Consider the following 23,414-nt stretch of genomic DNA (forward strand, 5'->3'; position numbering starts at 1 on the left):
GTATTATGATTCGTTTTTTTATTAGATTATAAACGTTGTAAAATTTGTAACAAAAATACGATTTGGGATCTAATAATATACATTACATGTTTAAATAATGCGATCAATTGTACATAAAATTTATTCTTGTTATTTAATTATTATTGTATAAAAAAATATTATTATTATCAACATTATTACTGTTATGAATTATTATTACTAATATTAGAATCATGATTGTATCTTTAAATAAAGGAATATGTAATTTGGTAAATTTTTTTTTCATAATTTCCTACTAAATACCAATTTAAATAATTAAAGAATAATTTCTTTATTCAATGAGTTTCAAATTCTTCTCTTTTACGCTTTTTCATGAAATTTGCTACTAATTCTGACTTTTCAATATTACCACTACCTTCTTTAAGCCAATCTATCAATGTGTTTCTTGCTTTTCGTCCTATCGAAAACAAATTCTTCTCTAAGAATGGCAATTGATTAAAAAGAGTCACATCTGAATATGGATTTTGAGCCCAGTCCACTATTAATTTTATCCTAGATTTGAAGGTCTATTAAAAAAAAATCATGGTCTTCATATTATTCTGTTTTATGATGATCAGAATTACATTGTTATGCTAAATTTATCAAATACTTACTAATATTAAAGAATTCTTTATGCTTTCACTCTCACGACTATTTAATTGAGCTACAAGCATTCCTAATTCATAATAATATGGATTCCATTTACTTAATGTCACAGCACATGCATCAGCTTCCAAAATTTCTCTAAAATAAATGTAATATTATTGACATTAAATAATTGATTTTACAGGAAGTAATTATCTTTAATACCTACCTGTAACTTTCTTTGTACACTTTAGGTATTTCTACGCTAACAATAGGCCGTCTTCTACAATGTAATGATTGGGCTAACCAGAATGGAAGTTCTAATTTTGTTCCTTTTTTTAAATCTGGTGAATCAGACGTGACGTCAAGGAAACCTTAAATAAATAAGTTAGAATATTTCATTCAATATTTAATAAATAATTAATAATTTCAGTTATAAATATTTACCTAAACGGGGTAGAGGTTCTTCTGTTTTACATGATATTCTTTCTTCAGTCACTAAAATATCAGTCATTGAAAGATAGTGTGGAGTATAACTAGTTGTAAATGACATATTAAAATATTTTATTTATAATTTTTAACTAATAATTATATTAACTTTCATCTAAACCTAATGAACTTTAATTGCTTCTAACCTATGAGTTCAACAAAGGTTGTTTTTCACTTGGAGCTATCAAAACATCTGCTCAAAACGTCTCGTGGGGGAAACACTGTGCTGCTCTCTACACATTTTTAAAAATTGGAAAAAATAAAAATTCGTCTATAGATACTGCAAATTAACAAAACTTCTTTTACATACAGCTATAAAAAATAGACTTCATGCTGGCAGCTTACTATTGTTATTATTATTAATATACATCAGAATTGTTATAAGTGATGTAATAAAAGTTCGGTCATCAACCTCATTGTCATGTAAACAAATGATGATGTTCCGGACATTAAAATGTTCAGTTCGATATTATATGTATATAAATAGATCGTATTACGATACATTGTTCTATCTATTCGAAAAACAAGTATAGCAATCAGATTGTAATTAAGATAAATTTCCATTAGTAACACCTTCCTCGATCAAATTATGATTATTTTTATTGATTTTATAAACTTTCTAGTCCGTTTTGTTTTACGAATGATCAGTTTGTAATAAGCTTTCGTTCATTATTTTTCTATTAAATAGATAGTTTTACTTTTTATTTATTTATATTTATAAATAACTTAAAAAACATGACTCCAACACAAAAGTATTCCAAATTGGATACTGTTATTTTTTATTCTACAATGTTAAGTTTTAAAATATTTGGCCTCGCTCCTTTTGTTGTGAATATTGTACCAGGTTCTCAGAGAAAAAACAAAAATTACTCCATAAAGATCAATCAATCAACTAAAGGATCTATTTATAATTTTTTATTAATTATTATTGTATTATTTTTATTCTTCTATTTTGATCCTGATTTGAAAAAAGAAAAAAATACCCAGACTACAGAGATTCAAAATTTATATGAAAATGTTCTTGCAATAATTGTGAATGGTGTATGTGTGATGATATTATTAATGTACTGTATCAAACAACGAACATTAGTGAGACTAACTCGTCAATTAATAAATATAGAAGTTGAGTTGAACAAGAATTTATGGAATTATGAAAATCTTAAAACTGGAAGATGTTATCAAGCTATGATATTCGTGATTTATATTTTAATTAATATTGAAATATGTATAGCAGAAACTTTCGAAGAATATATTGGAATGGTTTATATAATGATTTTAGAACTTCCTGAGATTATTATTGAAGGAATTTTGATCCAATTTTCCTTAGCTCTCATCTCATTGAAGACTAAATTCTATAATTTGAATGAAGCACTTATATTAATGGAGAATAATAATATAAACTACGATTCAAAATCACCAAAAGTGTTTTGTATAAAAGTTGCAAGTAATAATTATATGGAGACTGATTTTTACTTTATTAAAAAATCTCATCGTACCCTCTATGAATTATCAAATCAGTTTTTAGAGTTTTATTCATGGATGATGATGTTAAGTATAACAATTTTGTGTATTGAATTGATCGACGATTCTTATTATTTCATAGAATTTATGATTTATAAGAAAACTCCATTGACTACGATAGAAATTGTAAGATTGTTGGGTTGGATTATCAAAAATATTTTTCCAATTGCTGTCTTGACAAGTTCAGTCACTTCTGTCTCCACAGAGGTATGTTGATGTTTTTATTATTACATTTTCAGCTACAAGTAACGGATGTTTTTTTTGTTTTTAGATGACCAGAACTAGTAAAATAGTTTCAAAGTTAATGTCTATCAACGAGACTCATCCTCAAGTAAAATATGAAGTAAATAATTTCCGTCCATATATAATTATTTAAATATTACATAATTATATAAATATATAAACATTTTGTATTGTATTATTTTAGATGGAACAGTTTCTGATAGAATTATTGCATCGAAATGTGGACTTCACAGCTTGTGGGTTATTTTCAATTGATGGTAGTCTTTTAACATCAGTAAGAACGCGTTTTGTTTTATTTAGAATAAGGAAATAAATCAACTGGGTTAATCAATTTTTTATTCCTAAATCTAGATTATCAGCACTACAATCACATATTTGATCATTTTTTTGCAATTCAAACGTTCAAATCGAGGAATAAGCAAGAAAAATCAAACAAATATTTACTCAATTGAAGGAATGTTCAATACAACAGAATTTTATACATTCAATTTCACGAATTTATACAATAATACGATAATAAACTAGCATATTTTGTAAAATAATATATAAGTGTTGATTAATGTTTATAAGTGAAGACGAATCTCAGGATTTTAAGATCTTTAAATTGTTAATTAGACTGAAAATATTAAATAAGTTGCTGATATGATAGCGAGTATCATACAATAATCGACAATTATAATATCTGTACGACTATTGATATATATAAACTAAATATGACAGGATATTTCATATTTTTATAAAAAAAAAAAATGAACATGAATGAATCGAACTGCGGGTTACTACGGAAATATTGACATTCCGTTACTATATAAACATCTTTAGTATCGAGCATTGCTCTAAGAGCTTTCTTGTAGCAGTGATTTGATTCAAATTTAATGGAAAAAAGTTCTTCTTAAATATTGTAAAGTGAATAGAAATACGAGAAGGTATTTATTATGAAAATTGTGTAACAATCATTTAAATTAACCTGTAATTAATTTTGTATATGAAGCAAATCGATTCCAAAAAATTACTGTATTAACAAATTTAAAATATTTTCGGTTTTCGGGTATTGTTTGCGCAATTTTCACCAAGTTCTGTAGGTAATTGTATGTGAATGAAAAAAGTAGTAAACGTTTGAAGCTTTTCTAAGTAACACAGTAATTTTTCAAGGATCCACAGATGTGGAAAAAAATATCCTTCTTTGGTATTTTCAATTTTATTCGATTCATTTTTGACATAAGAATCAAAATTTAGTTAAAAACAAATATTTTTACTGAACTCTTAATGTAATATACAGATAATTACAAATTATTCAGATAAATGTGCACATGTTTGGTGCACAAACATTGCAAATTCACACAAATCGCTCTTTATTCAATCAGTTAATTCACATCCCTTAAAATGTAATTTTTGATATTAGCGTGAATGATGAAGTATATAAGATAAATTCTACAGTTTAAATAAACTGTGTAGTATAATAATTCATCGAGTTCTACCATAAAAAAGAAGAAAGCTTTACCAAAAATGCAAAGAAATTCATAAAGTGTATAAAAACAATGATAGTATTAAAACTAATCTACTTATACAATTAATTGATATCAAATTATTATTACAACATGATTGGTTAATAAAGTGAATCTCTTTAATGTTGTAATTCAATATTTGTTAAATTACTATGACTGAATTGAGTATACAAATAATTATGTAGTCTTTCAATTAATTATCTCTTTCCAATTAAATGTATTATAGTAATTTCGACAGTTTTTATTAATATACAATGAGCAAAAAAATTATTTGTAAAAAGAAAAAGAATTTAGTGTTAGTAAATCATCAACACGTAGATGTTTAATTTCTCAGTAACATATTCAACATTATATATTAATAGTTCTCTGTATTATATTAGAATATAAAAAAATTCAGTAATTATTTAAATACAAAGAAGATTTCATTCTTGTCATTTTATTTGACATAGTATAGTGTTTGATATTTTTCGTTTTTAGAAATAACTTTTTCGCTTTTGGTTACACGGAAATGGTTAAAAATTCTTTTGAAATTTCTCCACTATTATAATAACTAATTCACATTCATCTATCTTCCATACTATTTTTACTCATGCACTCTACCCACTTTAATAAATATAGTAACAGAGTTTACAAAATTAATTCTAAATTATCAAGGATATAATATATATCCTGCGCTATTATTTATATGTTGAGAATGATCCAACATCAAAGAAAATCTTTGGATCTATTGAATACATGTTTAGTTACTTAAGGTAGTTTTAATTCTTTTTCATTATTATTTATTTTTATTTTTTTTAATTAGTGTACGAATTTTTGCGAATGTTTTCTCATTTATTTCTAATAAGATCGTTAAACTAGATGATTTCATACGCCTGAGTCGTTGATTCTAATCTAGAAAAAATGTGAATGTTTATTTTTTTATTTAGTGAGGCAGTATGGCGTTGAACGATTTTTATACCTTCTGGTTTTATATTTGCGTCTAGATTTTGTTTTATGGCTACGTATTGAGTATCACTCAAAGTAAATGTTTTTCTTGAAATAATCTACAGTATTGCAAGTTCGGTTAGTAAAATTTTTGATGAAAGAGAATCCCCAGAGAGAAACACCATTATTCTTATTAAACAATATCCGATTAAATGGAAAAATGCATTTTTTTGTTTTTGCTTATTGAAATATTTACAGATCTTTAAAAATTTTTTCTTCCCTTTTACATATCAAGAAATTATCTAAATAACTTTCAACTCATAATATCATTAAAAAAATGACAAGGATTAAATAATGGTTATATAAATGATATATTCCTCAAGAGATTTTCTTTATATAGTTTGGTTATGAATAAAGTTTAATTTTTAAACTTTTTGTATGATTTTATCACTCATTCTGGGCATAGTCCATTACGAATGAAATTTCATTAAAAATTTAATGCATTTTAACAAACAATAGAGTATCGGCAATAATTGAAAGATTATAATTACCTATAATTTGTTTTATAATATTAAATATTATTAATGTTCTTTTCCGATTAAAATTTTAAATGAAAATAAATTTTAAAATGCATTTATGAATGATATGAAAATTTCTTTATGATTATTTTATGTAGTCTAATTAACAGCAAAAATGCTGACTGAATATCCTAATAAATTTTTTATAATCTAAAAACATTTATAATTAAATCATCAATCCTAACAAAATTTTTTGACAATTTATTATTTTGTTGTTAAGTAAACATGTATCTACTTAGATAATTCAATTTATCACTAATTTACGCGCTTAATTGACATGATAAATTCACACAAAACATTTTTTTATTTTCATTGTGACTAATCATATTTATTACATAATAAACTAGAATTCATTTGTAACGATTTTTTTTTTAATTTTTGAAAATTTTCCTACTTAAAAGTTTTTTTTAAATTTTTTTAATAAGCTAATCAGATTATCATTCTTTTTTAATTTTCATAGTTAATTTTATTCTAGAAATTTTCGGCAGAATTGTTGTAAATAATTTCTATTATATCAATTTTATTTCAACATTGCTGTTATATATATTATTTTAGTAGTCCATTTGTTTTGCTATGGATAATTTTTGTTTGACTTGAAATGAGTTATTTAATGCTTAATCTTGCTTTAGATTTTTTGAAACTTTAATCAATTTAATCTATTAATTACATTGCATTCATTGAATCTACAAACTTTTTTTTTGTTATTATTTATTATTACTATTTATTTTTACTTTATTTTGATAACTGTGATAGAACAATTTATTTAATATTATACCTCTCACACTACTACGTATTTTGTCATTCAAGATGCGCGAATTCACAGCCGCGTATTATTTACATATTTTTAAATTTATTTATACATTCAAATTTGCTTTTATAATTAAAGATTCTTACTAGTAGAGAGTTATTCAACTATCATCAGAACTATTTGGCACATAATTAACTTACAATGTAGATGATATTTTACAAAATTAAATGACTGTTATATTAAGTGTGAAATTTTTATTTAAATTTTGACTTTTTCTCAGATTATTCGTTTATTTCAATAAAAATTGTCTACATAGACGATTTATTATTTCAATCATATGATTTATTGTTTAAGTTAATTGTTATAATAATATAGTAAAATGAACATGATAATGAGATAAAAAATAAATGCAAAATTGATCATCATTAAACATTAATGGATAAACAACAATGAAAAAAATATACAGCAGTTTTCAAGTAAAAACCATTATTTTAAATTTAATAAATATTTAATGAATATTTCATCAATAATAAAACAGTGTTTTATAAATAGATTAGCATTTTAGAAACAGTATTAAATATATAATTATTCAGTGTAATAGATCTAAAATCATTCATGAGTATAAAAGGTCAGAAATAATTTTTGAGTCTTCTTAATTCGATTAGATGTTAAATATGAAATTTTGAATAATATTTAGAGATAGAATATTTCATGTGTCATTAAAAAAATTCATACATTTGACTAATTTTTATACTCTTAAGGATTTCTTATTAATTGTTAATTAATAATTATCATAAATTATTTGGTATTTATTATTATCATAACTCAGCCTGCTCTATTATTGTACGACGCCAACTATTATTTGCCTGATTACTTTTACTACAGGTACTTGGCTAGTGATCAATCTTTTAATTCTAATACAAATCAACTTGCCTAAGAATTAATTATTATTATTTAACATTGTTACTACTAGATCGCCGATTTTTTATATAATTTTAGTATTGAAAACATTTATGCTATATCAACAACTTTTCTGTTATTTATTATTCTTACAATCTACTGAAAGGTCTTTAATTAAAAATTTGGATTTCAAATTTTCGAATAATTCCAATTTTTTTCGAGTTCTATGATTTTTTTGTGTTTATTCGCAATTATTTCACATAGGTTGGAAAAATCCTTACAATATTATCTCTTATTCATAACTTTTTCGCATGTTTAATTCGATTATTGAGTTCTATTTTTTCCAAATATGCACTGTGGCAATCAGTTCATGCATTTTTAAACTTTATACTGTTTCATAATAAATAAAAAATAAATTGTTGTGTCAATTAAAAGTGTTAACAAAATTTTTTAGTGTTTAAATATTAAACATTCAGGTAATAATTCAACAAAAAAGCGTTTCATCTGACTGGTCCCACCAATAAGTACCAATGAAGCGATAGGACTCTTGCTCTTGAACATTAGTAAATCCAGGTAGTGTTTCATGTGTTTGAGATGGTGTTGGTAATGGTGTCAGTGGGAGAGGATATTCAGGAATAGAATCAGAAACAGGTGGTAAAAGTGTATAACGAGGTGGCGTCGGTGATGAACTAGTAAGTGATTGTGAGTACGTGGTCCCCGAGTGAGGCGATGGTGGTGTCATTGCTGCCGATCTTGAGGGACTTAAATTCACCGGAGATCAGAGCTCACAATCGAACATTGCGAGCGATCGTGTGATCACCTCGTCCTGAAAAATAATTATTTCAATTAATTACTATCTTTGACATTTTAATAGTTGATTAGTATTTGCAAAATAAATGAATTAAAGTCTAACAAAAGGATTTATTGTTCAGAATTCCACAGACATTTCAGAGTATTTGTTGAAGCTCATAAATGAATTATTTTGTCTCCTAATGTTATTATTCAGATGAGATCTATCTAAAGGCTCAAGGCAAATGCTTGTCAACTTCAGGACAAGACAAATCTCAGGCTCACGAGTGGTTCAAACTTAAATTAGATTAAAATTGGGATGATAACTTGACAGCACGAAGGTTATATGAAACTCTAATGTTCGCTTTTCTAATTATTTCAAAAATTACTGAATACTGTAAAATTTGATGTTTTTATTCGAGTCACTGGAGGTGAAAGATATCATTAATCAACTAAAGAAAAATTTTTCATCCATCTAGTGCATTAGAAATGTGAGTTTTCTGATTTCATGTCTCATGAGACGATATCATGGAATCATTCATAGCTTCAGAATTTGGTCAATTTAATTGTATCGAAAATTAATGCGACTCATAAGAAAAATTAATTGTGAAAAGAAAATTTCATTTAATCTAGTGAGATGCTTACACCTTTTATAGTTGAAAGCATTTAGAGTAAATGTTTGAAAAGCTGAGAGGCAAGGATTTTTATTTTTTAATCTTTGAAGCAATCAAAATAAAAATCTTGTGCATTCAATTTTTTTATCAGTTTTTAAAGATCTCTTTTCACTAAAAAGCCTCATTGAAAGTAATTTCTTGCATTAAACATTGAATTTTTATAAAAAAAATAATAAATCACAGTTTAGTTGAAACTAAGTTTATACAAGTGTTGAACGTATCCTTATAGGAATGATGTTATTCAGTTCAAAATGAAAAAAACTTACTTTAAGGCAACTTTCGATAAACTCCTCTATTGTGATTACCCCGTCGCGATTGAGATCAAGTTTTTCAAATACCCTATCCAGTTGTTCCCTTGCTTTACGCTCTTCTTCAGCAGGATGTTTACGCCCCATTAGCTCGTGTACTGCTGTAACTACTTCACCTAGTTCTCCTCTCGTTTTCTCTCTCCTTGCTCTCGTTCTCCCCGCTGCCCGTCCTCGTTCCTTTTTCCTCTCTGCTTCCCTCGTCGCCCTGTGACGCGTTTTCCGCGTCGCTCCTGCATGCTGCCCCTCCCCGCAATATCTTTTCTTCTTTATCTCTCTGTGTCGCCTTCCGCCGACTTCCCATTCCACTCGAGATTTACTTTCGCTTTTGTCCTCTCTTTTAGCTCTCCACTCCTCCGCCATACATCCTCTGTTTTCTTTTCCTATCTTTCTTTCGTTTCACGACTGTAAGCAGTTCTCTGGTCGACTAAACTTTTCTGCCGCTTTCTCGTCTCATACTCAGCATCACGATCCTATTTACCGTCGATTCTCTCGTTTCTTTCACGCTTTCCCGCGCCGCTTTCGTTTTCCCGCCGTTTCCTTCACTCTTGCCCTCGCTACGCACTCTCTGTAGTGACCTGCCTGCTCGTCACTTCACTCCATACCCTTTCTGCTCTTCTTTTCTTGCCCTTTGCCTTCTCCAGCTCGCCGTTCCTCCCGGCCCTTCTTCGCTGTCGCTGCTCGCCACTGCTCGTGGCCCACTCTTCGCTGGGCCCTCGCCTGCGTCCCGCCCTGTCTCCGCTGCTCTCCCCTTCCCCTGAGCTGCTGCCCTCGTTCCCTTCACGTCGACGGCTTTGACCCCGTCGTGCGTCCTCCCGCCTGGACGTCTGCCTCACCTGTTCCTTCCGCTGCCCACTTCCCTTCTCTTTTTGCCCCATCGTCCGCGTGTTTCCTCCTCTCCTCCTTCCTGTGGCACCCCTTTCGCCTCCTCTCCTGCCTGCTTTCTTCGTGAACAACACCTTCTGGACATTCCTAAAAACCAATCAAATATTATTTATAATATTGTTTATAATTATAAAATTAAGTAATATATTTGAAATAAAGTAATTGATTTTAAAGTATTTTTAAAATAAGAAATTGCTATCCGAACATGAACTATGCTGTTTTGCTTTAATTTAAAAATTAATTAAACTAACAGTCTAATTGAATAAAATGAATAATTTTATTTAATAATATAAAATATTGTTTTTCATTGCAGAAAACAAGTTTTAATCAAAAATGGAATAAATTGAAGGAAAAAATATATCTAGTGGAATAAATGTCTACAAACGAACTATTGAATAAATTTCACAGAAAAAAATAGCAGGCATTGATAGTAAATTTATTGAGTAATAATTAAACAAATATTATAAAATGCGAATTCCACATACAATCTCCAAGAACGTATTCGAAGCTTATAGGTAATGAAAAATATTCATCACTTAATACTTATTTAAATTAAATTAATCTAAATGGATCCTAAAATGTTCTATTCTGAGTAACAATTCTTCTAAATGCCGTATTGTTTAACAATTAATAATTTATAATTAGTAAAGATAATATACAAATAAATAATTATCTGATGAATAATAAAGATATCTAAACAGACTGAATAGATTTTTTAATATTTATTGTTCTATAAAAACATATGAAAATGGTGGAATCAACTTTCAAATAGATGCTCAACCGAGACAATATCCCTTCCTCAAGAACAAGGACGAAAAATACGTGCAGAAGATGACACATGGGACGAATTGATTGTGCCAGAGTTGAAAGTCCTTGCTCTTCGCAAGTTGGTTGAGGGATGGCAAAAGTCATCGATTTTCGAGAATCTTTCATCTCTTGATGATCGAGATATGCTCTTGGAAATGTTACCGCCAGATCTGCCACTTGAAATCGTCTTGAAGAGCATTCCATACGAGTACTATTGGTGCCGAGCTGCTAAAGATAGGTAAGATCAACTCTATCAACGTCCAATACATTTTTCTAATCTTTTTTGTAGAAATAAAGTGCAATTTTATATTTTTTCAGCTGCAATATTGCAACACTAATGAGTTTTTAAGTAGAAATAAACTTATTCAGCTGGTAATATCAGTAAATCATTAAAAAATATATATATATATATATTTAATGACAGAACGTTTAATAGTTAAACTATTAATTGCCTCTGTAAATGGCTTTTTAATATTTGCATTTTTTTATAACTGTTTCGATGAGAAGTATTTTTTTAATTTATTCTCTTATTAAAATTGGCATGAAACTCGACATTTCATAATTGAATTAAAAAAATACGGTCAATTTACGGGATAATTTAATTCGTCAGGAAAATGAGTTATCGACTGAAAACTTGACCCAAATGACTCAAGTTAAAACTAAACGAACAATGATACACCTTTCAACTGGAATTACATGTTTTGCACATGTATTTAATTATCTACTGAATACATAATAGTTTCATAAATATTTGCATACAATAAAATTATTCATAAATCAATCAGACTCATTACAAGTAATCATAAACCTTTTTACCCACAACTAATTAGTACATAATTTCTTATCAATAATGTATCAGTAAATTGAGCTTGCTTTGACATTAAAAGTAGACACTTAAAAACTTGATGAAAATATTTTAATTTCAGATGGGAAAATAATAATCCTGCAGAACATGGTAATTCTTGGAGAAGACTATATTGTGAGCGTCATTTTTCCGAGTATCTAGAGAATTTGGAGAATTTAGAGTCCCAAAGAGATGAATGTAATGCTCTTATCAAATTATGCGCATCACTATTCTTTACTTTGACTATTCGTTCATTGGTTCCATCAAAGTAAGAAAGATTTTGTTAACAATAGATAAAATAACTCTCATATTTTTCGTTACATTGACTTATCACAATAGAATCTATTTTATCTAGAAGAAAATTAACAAATATACTATTTCCAAACTTTCCGAAAATAAACTTATCAAGTGACGTCTTATTTCCATACCAGGTATCCATATAAATGGTCTGAGGATGATGATGAAGCCACTGTACGATCTGAAATTTTCCTCACAATCCACCATTCTTTGAATGTAATTTTACCACAGCTGCCAGAGCTTCGAGAGATTTATTTGAACTTTGGGATGATTTATTTAAACGACGGTTTTGAGTGGAGAGACTTCAAGTAAATTGTCTAATACTTTTTTTTATTATTTTTTCCCTAAAGTTGAATTTCATATAACTAAGATTAATAATAAGTTTCCTCAAAGCTTTAAAAAGTGCAATTAGAAATTTAATTAAAATTTTGATTTACTATATTTGGTAATTAACAAGTGGATGAATCTTTTATTAGATTTTCTGTAGAGGATTGTTTAAATCTTGGTAGAGGTATAAAAAATTCCGCAAAGATACAAAAAGTTTGCATCACAAGAAGTAGTCTTGATCAACCACGTGTTGCTGCCCTTCTTCAAGGGGTTGCTGTAAATAATAACGTGAGTATTGAGGCTTTTAGAAAGCAAGTTCTCTTTTTCTTCATTGTGTATCCAACATTTTTTTTCCTCCATTCATTTCCAGATCAAAGAACTTGATTTATCTCACTGCAAGCTTGCTGATACTGGTGCACATGCAGTAGGAGAATTTTTAAAATACCACAGAAATCTCCGTCATCTTTATTTGACAAATAACGGAATTGGATCAGAAGGAGTAGCTGGCATTGTTCACGGTCTTTTACAAGAATCTGCGACACCACTACAGTCTCTAGATCTTCGATTAAATCCTTTACGAGATAAAGGAGGAACCCATATTTGTGCTTGTGAGTCTTCTGAAGATTATTTCTGTAATCTTCTTCAATTTATTATTAGAATCAAGATACAATCTTTCATTAGTCAGATAAAAAAAAAGTTATAAATTTTTAATTTAACTTTGTGGAAACTTTCCAGTACTTTTGCGGAGTTCAACTCTGGAAAAATTGAATATAAGCGCTTGCTGCTTGGAAACAGAAACAGGGATGGGTTTGGCTGATGTAGTTTCATCCGATTATATGAAAATTTTATCTTTAAATCTTGACATTTCTAACAATAATTTGGGTTTCATAGGTATTTCAAAAATCCATTTAAAAAAAAAGTTTCATTTATTTTAGAGCTTATCGGATTCATGTTTAATAAATGTTTTATCGTTCCAGCTGGAGAAGCTTTAAGCTCTGCCATCAAGATGAACACTATTATCACGCAATTAGACATGAGGATGTGTAATTTTTCTAAAGAATCAGAGTATTTAATAAACCAAACTATTGTCAGGTAACTTTGATACTATATTTTTTGTTTCATCAAGCATTTAAAAGTACATTGGCGATTTTAGTTTCAGTAGGAAACGATTGGGTAGGTAGTTAGAATAGTTTCCCAATACAAATGACGTGTTGAAATCATCCTTAAGCTCTTTTAAACTTAAGGTGATAACATGTCAGCTCTTGGTCAGGTCAGCTTTTCCCAAAAGTTTAAATAAGGTTGACTAGGGGTCTAAGCTTTGGAGAATTTTCAGATAGTTTACGGTTAATTATCACTCATAAATATTTGTGATGATGAAAATGAATTTCTCTCAGCAACTAAGTAATTAAATTTTTTTTCACTAATTAAATTTTATTTCAATGTTAATTATTTTTCCAGGTAGTTAACTATGATCCTCTAAAACAAAAGTTCTTAATTTCACCATTAAATATTTTTATTGATAAAAATTTTATTTAAAGCACTTTTAAAAGTACTTTTAAACTGCATAATGTTCTCATCTTTTTCTCTTGTTTATCAAAAAAGCTCAAACTCCAAAATAGTAGAGTTAATGATAAAATCTGATTCATCGTTATTTGTTGGCAGACAAGTTCAGCACTTAAGTTTTTACTACTTCTTTATATAATTCAGTCTGCCAGCAAGAGTTTCAACGAGATACCACCAAAAAAAATGCAATCCAAAAGGAGTTATAGCAAATCTCCCTGATGATAGGGGAAAAAACGATTACAAAGAACGAGGAAAAAATATTCGTCTCTAGAATATCCAGTTTCTGCAAGAGAATCTACCATACAGAGGTTTCGAAGTGTCTGGCATAACGCCAGCGTTACCGAATTGATTGCTCGCCTCGTTTGCTTATTATCCTTCACGCTTGTGGTGATATAACATGTCCCTTTTGAAGCTTTTCCATTTCCTTCCTCATCTCTCTCATCCTCTTTCTGTCTTTTATCTATAATTTAACGTCGAATACTAATTTACATGAATATGTATCGTTGCACAACACTACCACACCTTCACTATTATCTTAATTAAAGGCGTAGTACAGTATAGCCACTAGCCAGTATCCCATTTAGCAAGACAAATGCTAACAGTTTTCTTCGATTAGTGACCACATCTTGTTTAATTGTTATTTGTTGCAATATCACAGACTATGATGGTAATAGGGATATCACAATTGTAATTTATTTGCCTCTAAACGAGGCTTTTATTTTTATAATTATTATTTATGGTACTTATGTGGTGTTACTCTGTCATTTTCGATTTCGTTGAAAATCGAGTATCTTACAGAGATGATCTTCCTGAGTAAGAATATATACACGTACAGTGCGGAAACCATTTTTTGACATAGATTTTTTATGTTAAGGTAGGACTAACGGTTTGTAAAATTCACATTTAAAATTTACTGAAATTTGATATATTAGTACATTATTACATCACAATTGATCAGTTGAATTTTTGAAGCCCATCAGAGAACTGAAAACAAAATTAATCTTTAAAATTTTTGCCTTCACCATTGATCCTTACGGGAAATCACAGACTTTATTCTATTTCATAAAACTGGGCGTTCAGATTTTTATGTTAGTGATATCATGACTGCACTACAAGAATACTTCAGAATTTTGATTCTAAAATTTTTTTTGTCAGTTTTCTGCAAGTCTTTAAAAATTAACTGATCAATTATGATCTTATAATGTAACAATATGTCAAGTACATTTGCACTATTGAAAAATATTACGTGAATGAATAAAGATTGGAGCGATGAGGCGGGAGTAGGGAGGGGGACGGTGTTACTATTTGGAGCAATATTAGCAAAAAAAAAAAATTCTTTCCAAAGGTCTTTTTTGCTTTTATTGTGGATTTATTTTCTCATCTATCAATCATAATTGATGATTTTTGAAACAATAAATTAAATTGTTTAATATTAATAAACTGTATTTATTTTTGGTTTTCGCACCTCATATATGCATATATTGATCTTGATCAGCATCATTAAAAGTACTGAATATTCCATTTTCCAAGGAATCGAAAGTAACGGAGTAATACTATATAATTACCTTATTTTTTTGTTAATGAATTTGTAAAGAAACCATTGAGTAAATATTTTTAAAGTTATTATTTGAGATAAATTTTTTATCAGGCAGCTTAAATTTATTGTTAATGATGATTTAAGAGATGACACAGTTTTCAAAAAATTATAAAGCTCGTTAAAGAGTAGAGTACTACTTCTAGACAATTGCCATTGTTTGTTTTTATTTCTTAATAAACGCTTCACTTGTCTTTCAAAGGTAGCTTCTTACTTGACAGTAAATTTAGACTAGTGAAGCTCAAATACTTTGTCATTTTGACGAATGAGAACTTTTTTTCCCCTTGGGAATGAAATGTAATTATTTCTTTTATTAAATTTTTTTGAATAAGTTTATCTTAGTAGATTTAAATATTTTGCTAAAAATCTAAAATAGTAACTAAATCTTTTTCCAACATCGACTACAACTTCCTTTCTATTACGTGAACTATTCACACCCATTTTAAACGATCTAAAAAACATTTATATGCATTTTTCTAGCTTTCAACTACTTTTATTTTTTTCACGTTTCCACACTAATGGAAAACTTTTTACGTGGATAAGTAGAAAAATCGTGCTGTAAATTTTTTTTTTCTAAATTGATGTGATGCAATTTTTTTATTCATTGATCTGAATGTGCAGTTTGTAGGAAAAAAAATTTGTCGACAAACCAAAAAAAAAGGAAAAAAAAAGATGAAGTATAGACATTAATGTCAAGTGAAACATAAACACCAATCGTAATTGGTAACAATAAATTGTTCCCAACTATTTATTTGTCCCCAAATAGTATTGATATTGCAAGCAAAAATTTTGATTCAAATATTCCTAAAAATGATTGAGGTGATTTTTACATACTATGAATATTCAAAAAGTGTCATATAATCCAACATGATTCCTAAAGTAAACCGACATAATCTTTTGTTGTTCTATTTATTATAAATCTTGTAGATAAAAAAAATTCTAGCTTCAAGCACAACTAAAATGAATAAAAGTCATTTTCAAATAAATCAAAAATTAAACCTCAGCTAGAAACAAAAAATATTGCTTTCCAGTGAAAGGTTCATCTGGCTTGCTTCCAGCATTCCAAATTGATTGTATTTATCTGTTTTGTTTTTAGTCGACACGTATACAAATGTTTCTTAGTAGTCATTTATTAATTAAACACTGATTTTTCATTTCCAAAAAAAAGATAGAATTCAACAGTAAAGTGCAAATCACTTTAACTGCTCTTTTATTCCAACGTTGATTAATCAAATATAGAAAAAGCCAGGCAATAAATACGTGCTGAGTTTAGTTGACTAGAAAACAATCTAGACAAGCACGTTAAGAGAAAGGTTTGGCTCAATGCCAAAAGAACTTTTGAATTGATTGTTCCTCTAGTTTTCCTACACTTTTACCTGCAGCTTGTGAATGTCTTGATACATATCAATAAATGTTCATTTGTACAATATAGCTTTCTATAATCTATAGTATTAAATATCCATTTTCATGTTATCATGAGCTACTCATGAATTCTGTTTATTCTATTCTAAACGGTATACTTCAGTCCATGCATCCTTTTATTCTGTTACATTTAGTACCACTTAGAATTTTTACGACACTACTTCTTGGGTGTGAAAATTACATTCTCACCCGAATAACATTGGATGCTTCATTGGTTACTTATAAAAGGACTTGCCTAAAGTTGCATACACTGCATTTTACTGTCATCATAAAAATGTCATCTTTGACCTCGATTATTATCCTGGTAGAACACAGTGGCAAGAAAGGTTTTTACTCTCTAATAAAACGACATTTTTCCCAATTTCCCACTACATTTATTTTTCTTTATGCTCTGAATATGTGAGAAAAACTATCAATTGACGACTGTGTTTACAAATAATAAATTATTAGGATATGACATGATATCTATTTTGTTTTCTTATTTTGATAATATGAGTTGCATTATTTTTGCTACATATTTCTGAAGTAATAAATAATTTGTTGTTTATAGTGTAAAAAATTTTGATAAATCGTTTCAAATAAAATTATTTAAATTACTTGTCATCATAATTTTTCTCATAAGCTTCCTGCTTGTAGGTTCAATGTTCACATTTTTCATTAAAATTTTTTCCTATAAGTTCACTTGTTAGATGTTCTCCCTTTTTTTTTTAAAGTGATATATTAGAGAAATTCCAAGTCTTTCGTAAGCTCAATATCATGTCTTCCAAATGAACGCTCCATCTTCATCATATGTTGCTGACATTCCTGAAACGTTTTAGTCTGCATCATCAGTGCTTGAAGCTCTCCAATGCCTAGTAATACTTGATACCCCAATATTGGAGCATTAAACCTTGATAATTTAGACTGCAACATTTGGGCATGTCAGTAGCATGCTTAACGAAGATGTAGTATCTATCCGGAAATCATGAAATCCAATTTATGGCATGGATTCAGTATTAATTAATATAACTAGAAAATAGTAAAATCAATTTCACACACAGCAAATTGAAATCGATAAAAGTCATGTATTATATTGATCATAAACGGATTCTGGCTACTGTTGTTTACTATCTTTTATATAGCATTTATGTTATTACATATAATAAAACAATTCATAATTCTTGTTTTCCTACAACTTTTTATAGATATAAAATTTTTTGTTTAGTATATAAAATTATATGACACACATTTAATAATTTTTAATGAATAAAAGTTTTTTTATGACTTGTTAACAAAGACTTATACTGCAAATGTTCAAATAAATTTCTTTCAATAAAATAATGTAATGCTTGTATTTTTGATTGAAATTTATAATTATAAAATCGCAAATGTTTTTTTGTTTTAACTCCAGCCGAATTACAAGTGAAATGTAGGAATTATGTAGGTATTATGTGTATGGCATGTATGAATCTTATTTCAATTCATAAAATCGCTCAACGATTATTAGTCCCATGAATAAACAGTCTTAGATATTTTTATGGTAAAAGTTTGAATTTTTCCTCTTGTTTACTAATATAAATTAATTTCCTAATCATGACTTGTCATAAAACTTGCATAAAGGAATGTATCATCCATTGACTAGACTTAAATCTATCATTTAATCAATCAATTTTTTTCTTATCCTTTTTTTCGTTAAGAAAAATCGTTATTGTATTGTGACTATTATCTAATATAAGTTAACTACAAGAATGTCATTATTTATTATATATCGAATTTCTTTTTCCGACAACGCTTTTATGAAAAATTGCTTTTAAAAACTGGTAAAAATTGAATCTTCAGTAATAAACTTTAAGCGACTTGTAAGTGAGTAAAAAATTGAGATAGAAGGATGAATAAAAAATCAAAACCTTTAGAAAAGTCTGAAAAATAATCTAGAGAAGGAACAAAAATTCTAACTTGCTAAGATTAATTTTTATAAGCCGAAATATGAGGTCATATCTTTAAGAGTAATTGCATATTTGTTCATTCTAAGCAGCTTAAAAGACATAAAATTTTTTTATGAGCGGATGAATCTGCATACTTGCCGGTTGAATCTTAAAAAGCAAAAGCTCTTTGAAAACTTAAAAAAAAAAATTCTCCTAAAAGCTTTTTATAAAAATTCAGTCTTAAATTTTTCTATCTTAAAAAAGAGATCCTTGATAGAACTTTTTCGAATAAAAATAAAATATTTTGAAAGCAATATTTGAAATTCAAAGTTATTAAGTGTGATATATGAATTTCAGAAATAGAGAAAAAAATTTTAAAATGCAAACAAAATTGGAAGCAATTCAAAGCTGTCCTACTATACCAATGCAAGTGAAAAGTCTCATACCACCTTCAAAGTATAAAGATCTCCAGAAACCACATAGAAACAGTATCTTCTTTAACGAGAGCTTTAAATTTATTACCAAGGGAAATGGAGCAGAGAAATGAAATAAAGGTTTGTTTAAAATATTTCAGTAAATATTTAACTATCTAAAATTACTCATGAAAAATGTTTCTTATTTTATCATTTTATTTTTAAACTCACAAACAATAACTATCGAATAAAGAATAGAAAAAAAATTTTCTAAAGCAGTTGATAAAAATTTGTATCAGATAATTAATTGACTTAAAAGAGTATGAATTGGAGTATAAAATGAATATCTAGGTAGAATACAAAACCGTATCGAAATTATTGCCAGTGACAAAAAATGTATGAATATAAAAAAGCTACCACAGCATTGAATTCTTTATTGTCGATGAATCAAAGTGGAATAAATGCAGATAGTACTGGCAAAAAGACTCTGAGGAGATACTTGTGTCACTCAAGAGCTGTTGTATCATTATCCCAATTGTTGTCGATTGGTACAAATAATCTATCTCTCCTTCTTTCTCTCACTGAGCAGAAACTATTTTCAGAAGATGTAAAAAAAATTTGAAGTATTGCTGTAAAAATAGCATTTTTTTTTTATATTTCACAGTTGAAAGATAAAAAGATGATAAAAACATTTTAATCCAATTGAATTACTTTTGTTCAAATAAATTAAATAATAACAAAAACAAAGGTTACAAATATTTTTATAAGTAATTTCATATATTATTCTATGAAACAAACATTAAATTAATCAAAAGACCAACTGTTAATAAAATAAAAAAATATTTATAAAAAATATTACATTTTATTAATGTCATCATATTGGATGATGTCAATAAAATATTTAGATTAATTGTTATTATTGAAGTGATTAACTTTTTTTCTTTATACATTTGTTTGGTAAATTGTTCTTGGAAGTTATTTGTGTCTAGGGCATTAACCTTAGAAGAACAACCGACGTAGATTTTATTCTCATGTTATAGAAAAAACACTCTAGTGGTTTCAAATTTAATGTTGCTCTGCCAAGCGTCTTCAAGTACCTTTCTACTCTTTTTCCCCATCAGTTTATCGTTATAGTTGCTCTTGTTAAATATTTTGTTTTGTCTGTAACTATGTATATAAAAAAAAAGATATACAATGACTTATTGTTTATAATATAACAATTCCATCTGTATAAACACCAAAAAAAGTATCCTAAAATGATTTTTATTAACTTCAGTTCAATTTAAATTGTTAATATTGTTTTAGAATTTTGAATTTACTTTTAATTATAAGTACAAAAACTTGAGCTTTCTTCCGAAGATCTAATTTATTTATTGAAAACTTCTGTAATTACATTATGTAAAATTATTATGATAATCAGACATTATTATACAAGACCTTTTGAATATTGAATTATGACCTCTTTTCATTAGCTACCATGCCCATCTTATTATTATCCTCATATAATAACAATGTTTCAAATAATTTTCTATTCATTGTACTAATTTTATATATTGGAGTGAATATTACTCTTGATTACTGTTGAGTAGGTTGAAGTATAGTTATTTTCCTGGAGTTAAAAAAGTACTGCTAACTATTCGAAAAGATTTATAAAAATTACAATAGGTTCATCACCTCTTTAAATTAAAAAAAACACTTGAACATTGAACTAAAAATAAATTGTTTAAACAATATGTTTACCTAAGGGACATAAAAAATTGCAAAAAGTAATTTTCGTTTGGGCACAAATGAAAAGTTAAAAATAGATAATATTGACATACATGAATGAATAAGACGTGATTTAAGATAATTTTCAAGTGTTATTTTTGATGAGATAATACGCAAGGTCGGTGATGATACTGTAAATAGTATAAGTATACCTAATATCAGTAGGGCTTCCGAATGAATGCTCAAGATATTATATAACATGGGAATTGAGAGGGTGAGTGGCCAGTTTAATTCTAGTGATCGGAGGGGGAACGCATCATCTTCTCATGTGAAAGGTGGAGGCTACATTTATGACGTCATAGTTGAAGAAGCGAAAATCGATACAGCATGCCTGCCCTCTTTTTCCCTTTCCTATTTACCCTTTCCTCTGACGCTCTCACTTCCTCACTTTCGCTCTATTTCCAACTCTCATCCCCAACCTATCATATTGTTTCATTTCACAGATTCATTTCTCCCTAAATATTTGTTTGCCATTTTACTCAGCAAAATAATCTCCACTTCCCAAGATGCTCTGCGAGTTCATTAAAATTATTATTATTATTGTCAAGCTTGCTTTGTTATGTTATTCTTTCATTCATTCATTCATTCATTCATTCATTCATGTCTTTTTTTGCCATTTTTTCCTCTTTTTTATAATTTTAAATTAAATTCTCGACTTGTTTTTGATGAAGTTGGTATGATAATGATTTTACTGAGAATGATATGAATAAAATAAAGACACCTAGAGTAGAATAAGATATACGTGTGTGAAATTCTTGTAATGTTATTGGCATTGTTTTCTACTTTCATTCATGAGATGCACTTATTTTCCACGAATATAAAGCAAATGAAATCCTTCATGAGCTCAACAAAAAGATTTACAAAATAATTTTATTATTTCATTGAATTGTATTTACAAGCTTATAAATTGGTTTAAATACAAAAAAGCATTCCATTAAAAATATTATTCTTTTTATTTTAATTTATATATTATTAAAGTCATCACATTTTTCAATTTGTCCTCATTCTAAAAGTAGAATACTCATTTAAAATTATTCTATTTTTGACTAAAGTTTGACAACAACTAATTTAACTTTTTTAATTATGTAATTAATTATATTTTTATTTAGATTATTATATAAATATTTTTAATTATCAACAATACTTTTAAGTAGAAGAACAAACCAATAGTCAGACGACTTATATTTGCTATCAACTAGTATATCTAAAATGCACATTTTAAATTGATAATTTCACTTTTATGCTTCACTTATTACTTAACTAGACGGATGTGAATTTTTTTACAATAATTGTTATTAATGAATCTTCTTCCAGAAAAAAGAGATGATTGTCATGGTATTACCGAAGTACATTTCAATTCAGTATCAGCAAAAAAACAGAGAAAAAAATGACATGCACATTAATTTGATAAATATAAAAATGCTAATGATCGACAAGTATTAAGATAATAGAATAAAAAGGCTATTACACCAAATAGTGATTGATAAATGGTAATTTTATCTTAGCACATTAATTATCATTCAACATATTGACTGTATTTCCGGGTCAACTCTAAATTTATACATCAAATTAAATGTGATGCTTCCTATATATTTTTCCAATAATTGCCTATATAGATTATCTAAACTTCGATAGATATGCAAAGGACAGCATAATCAACAAAACATATTAAACTACACATTTAGATTAATGCGCTGATAACACAATATCAAGTCATTGTAGAGAGATAATTTAGATCTACTGATTTAGTCATTTTTTATGTCAATTAGTTCTCTTAAATCTAGTCTGTTGGTATGTCTACAATGATAGAAGTATTTTGTGAGTATTAGAGAAAACATTCGGAGTTTTTTTGTTGATTTGTAAATGTAAAACTAGTGCACTGGCTAGTCTTATCTGACGTCATCAACTAATGTTAAATAGTAAACTAACTATCACTGGGTAGTGTACTTTTTTTCATTTAGTAGCATAATCTAAGTATTTTGTGATAATTGCAAAACGAATATCTCAATTTATTGCTATGTTCAATAGATAAGGAGTAGTAATTAACGTAACGAACTGGTATCAACAGTTTTAGACCAGAAGAAGCAAAATCTACAAGCCACTGGATTAACTTCTCCATACAGATCCATACAGTGAAAACTACTCATTTTTTTATATACAAAAAAAGAAATGCTTCTTTTATTTTATATTTAAATAAATTGTTTATTAACTATTGATAAATCTTTCTTGATATAAATAAATTCTTCTGTCAATATACTAATGCACTATTTTTCTATTTTTGTCTATACCTGTATTTACCTTAGCCCCTACTT

General features: G+C 27.8%; 3 protein-coding genes across 3 annotated transcripts; 2 read left to right on the forward strand and 1 right to left on the reverse strand.

Moving 5' to 3' along the window:
- Positions 1 to 47: 47 nt before the first annotated feature.
- Psf3 (DNA replication complex GINS protein Psf3) lies at positions 48 to 1,294 on the reverse strand. Its single transcript, XM_035088186.1, has 4 exons — positions 1,051 to 1,294; positions 833 to 977; positions 633 to 762; positions 48 to 545 (listed from the first exon to the last, which is right to left on the reverse strand). Exons 1-4 carry the CDS (start codon positions 1,154 to 1,156, stop codon positions 315 to 317), a joined length of 612 nt encoding a protein of 203 aa, XP_034944077.1. The 5' UTR covers positions 1,157 to 1,294; the 3' UTR covers positions 48 to 314.
- A 1,178-nt stretch (positions 1,295 to 2,472) lies between these two features.
- On the forward strand, positions 2,473 to 3,381 carry LOC118069858 (gustatory and pheromone receptor 32a-like). The gene is made up of 5 exons (XM_035088201.1): positions 2,473 to 2,536; positions 2,696 to 2,820; positions 2,885 to 2,956; positions 3,041 to 3,130; positions 3,208 to 3,381. Exons 1-5 carry the CDS (start codon positions 2,473 to 2,475, stop codon positions 3,379 to 3,381), a joined length of 525 nt encoding a protein of 174 aa, XP_034944092.1.
- Positions 3,382 to 3,679: 298 nt separating this feature from the next.
- On the forward strand, positions 3,680 to 19,476 carry LOC118069823 (dynein regulatory complex subunit 5). The gene is made up of 10 exons (XM_035088156.1): positions 3,680 to 3,782; positions 10,478 to 10,679; positions 10,937 to 11,209; positions 11,898 to 12,083; positions 12,247 to 12,420; positions 12,589 to 12,727; positions 12,810 to 13,047; positions 13,175 to 13,330; positions 13,417 to 13,531; positions 19,280 to 19,476. The coding sequence occupies exons 2-10, from the start codon at positions 10,633 to 10,635 to the stop codon at positions 19,467 to 19,469; spliced, it is 1,518 nt and encodes a 505-aa protein (XP_034944047.1). The 5' UTR covers positions 3,680 to 3,782; positions 10,478 to 10,632; the 3' UTR covers positions 19,470 to 19,476.
- The last annotated feature ends 3,938 nt before the right edge of the window (positions 19,477 to 23,414 follow it).

This window comes from Chelonus insularis, unplaced genomic scaffold (assembly GCF_013357705.1).
Source record: "Chelonus insularis isolate UGA/USDA-ARS -01 unplaced genomic scaffold, ASM1335770v1 contig_44_pilon, whole genome shotgun sequence".
Lineage (NCBI taxonomy): Eukaryota > Metazoa > Arthropoda > Insecta > Hymenoptera > Braconidae > Chelonus > Chelonus insularis.

Coding starts and splice junctions, on each gene's coding strand:
- Psf3 (XM_035088186.1), bottom strand. CDS start 1,156: ATGTCATTTACAACTAGTTATACTCCACACTATCTTTCAATGACTGAT. Junction 763..832: donor GTGTACAAAGAAAGTTACAG/GTAGGTATTAAA, acceptor CATTTATTTTAG/AGAAATTTTGGAAGCTGATG. Junction 546..632: donor TAAAGAATTCTTTAATATTA/GTAAGTATTTGA, acceptor TTTTTTTAATAG/ACCTTCAAATCTAGGATAAA.
- LOC118069823 (XM_035088156.1), top strand. CDS start 10,633: ATGCGAATTCCACATACAATCTCCAAGAACGTATTCGAAGCTTATAG. Junction 11,210..11,897: donor TGCCGAGCTGCTAAAGATAG/GTAAGATCAACT, acceptor TTTTAATTTCAG/ATGGGAAAATAATAATCCTG. Junction 12,728..12,809: donor GGGTTGCTGTAAATAATAAC/GTGAGTATTGAG, acceptor ATTCATTTCCAG/ATCAAAGAACTTGATTTATC.
- LOC118069858 (XM_035088201.1), top strand. CDS start 2,473: ATGGAGAATAATAATATAAACTACGATTCAAAATCACCAAAAGTGTTT. Junction 2,821..2,884: donor TCACTTCTGTCTCCACAGAG/GTATGTTGATGT, acceptor TTTTGTTTTTAG/ATGACCAGAACTAGTAAAAT. Junction 2,957..3,040: donor ATCCTCAAGTAAAATATGAA/GTAAATAATTTC, acceptor GTATTATTTTAG/ATGGAACAGTTTCTGATAGA.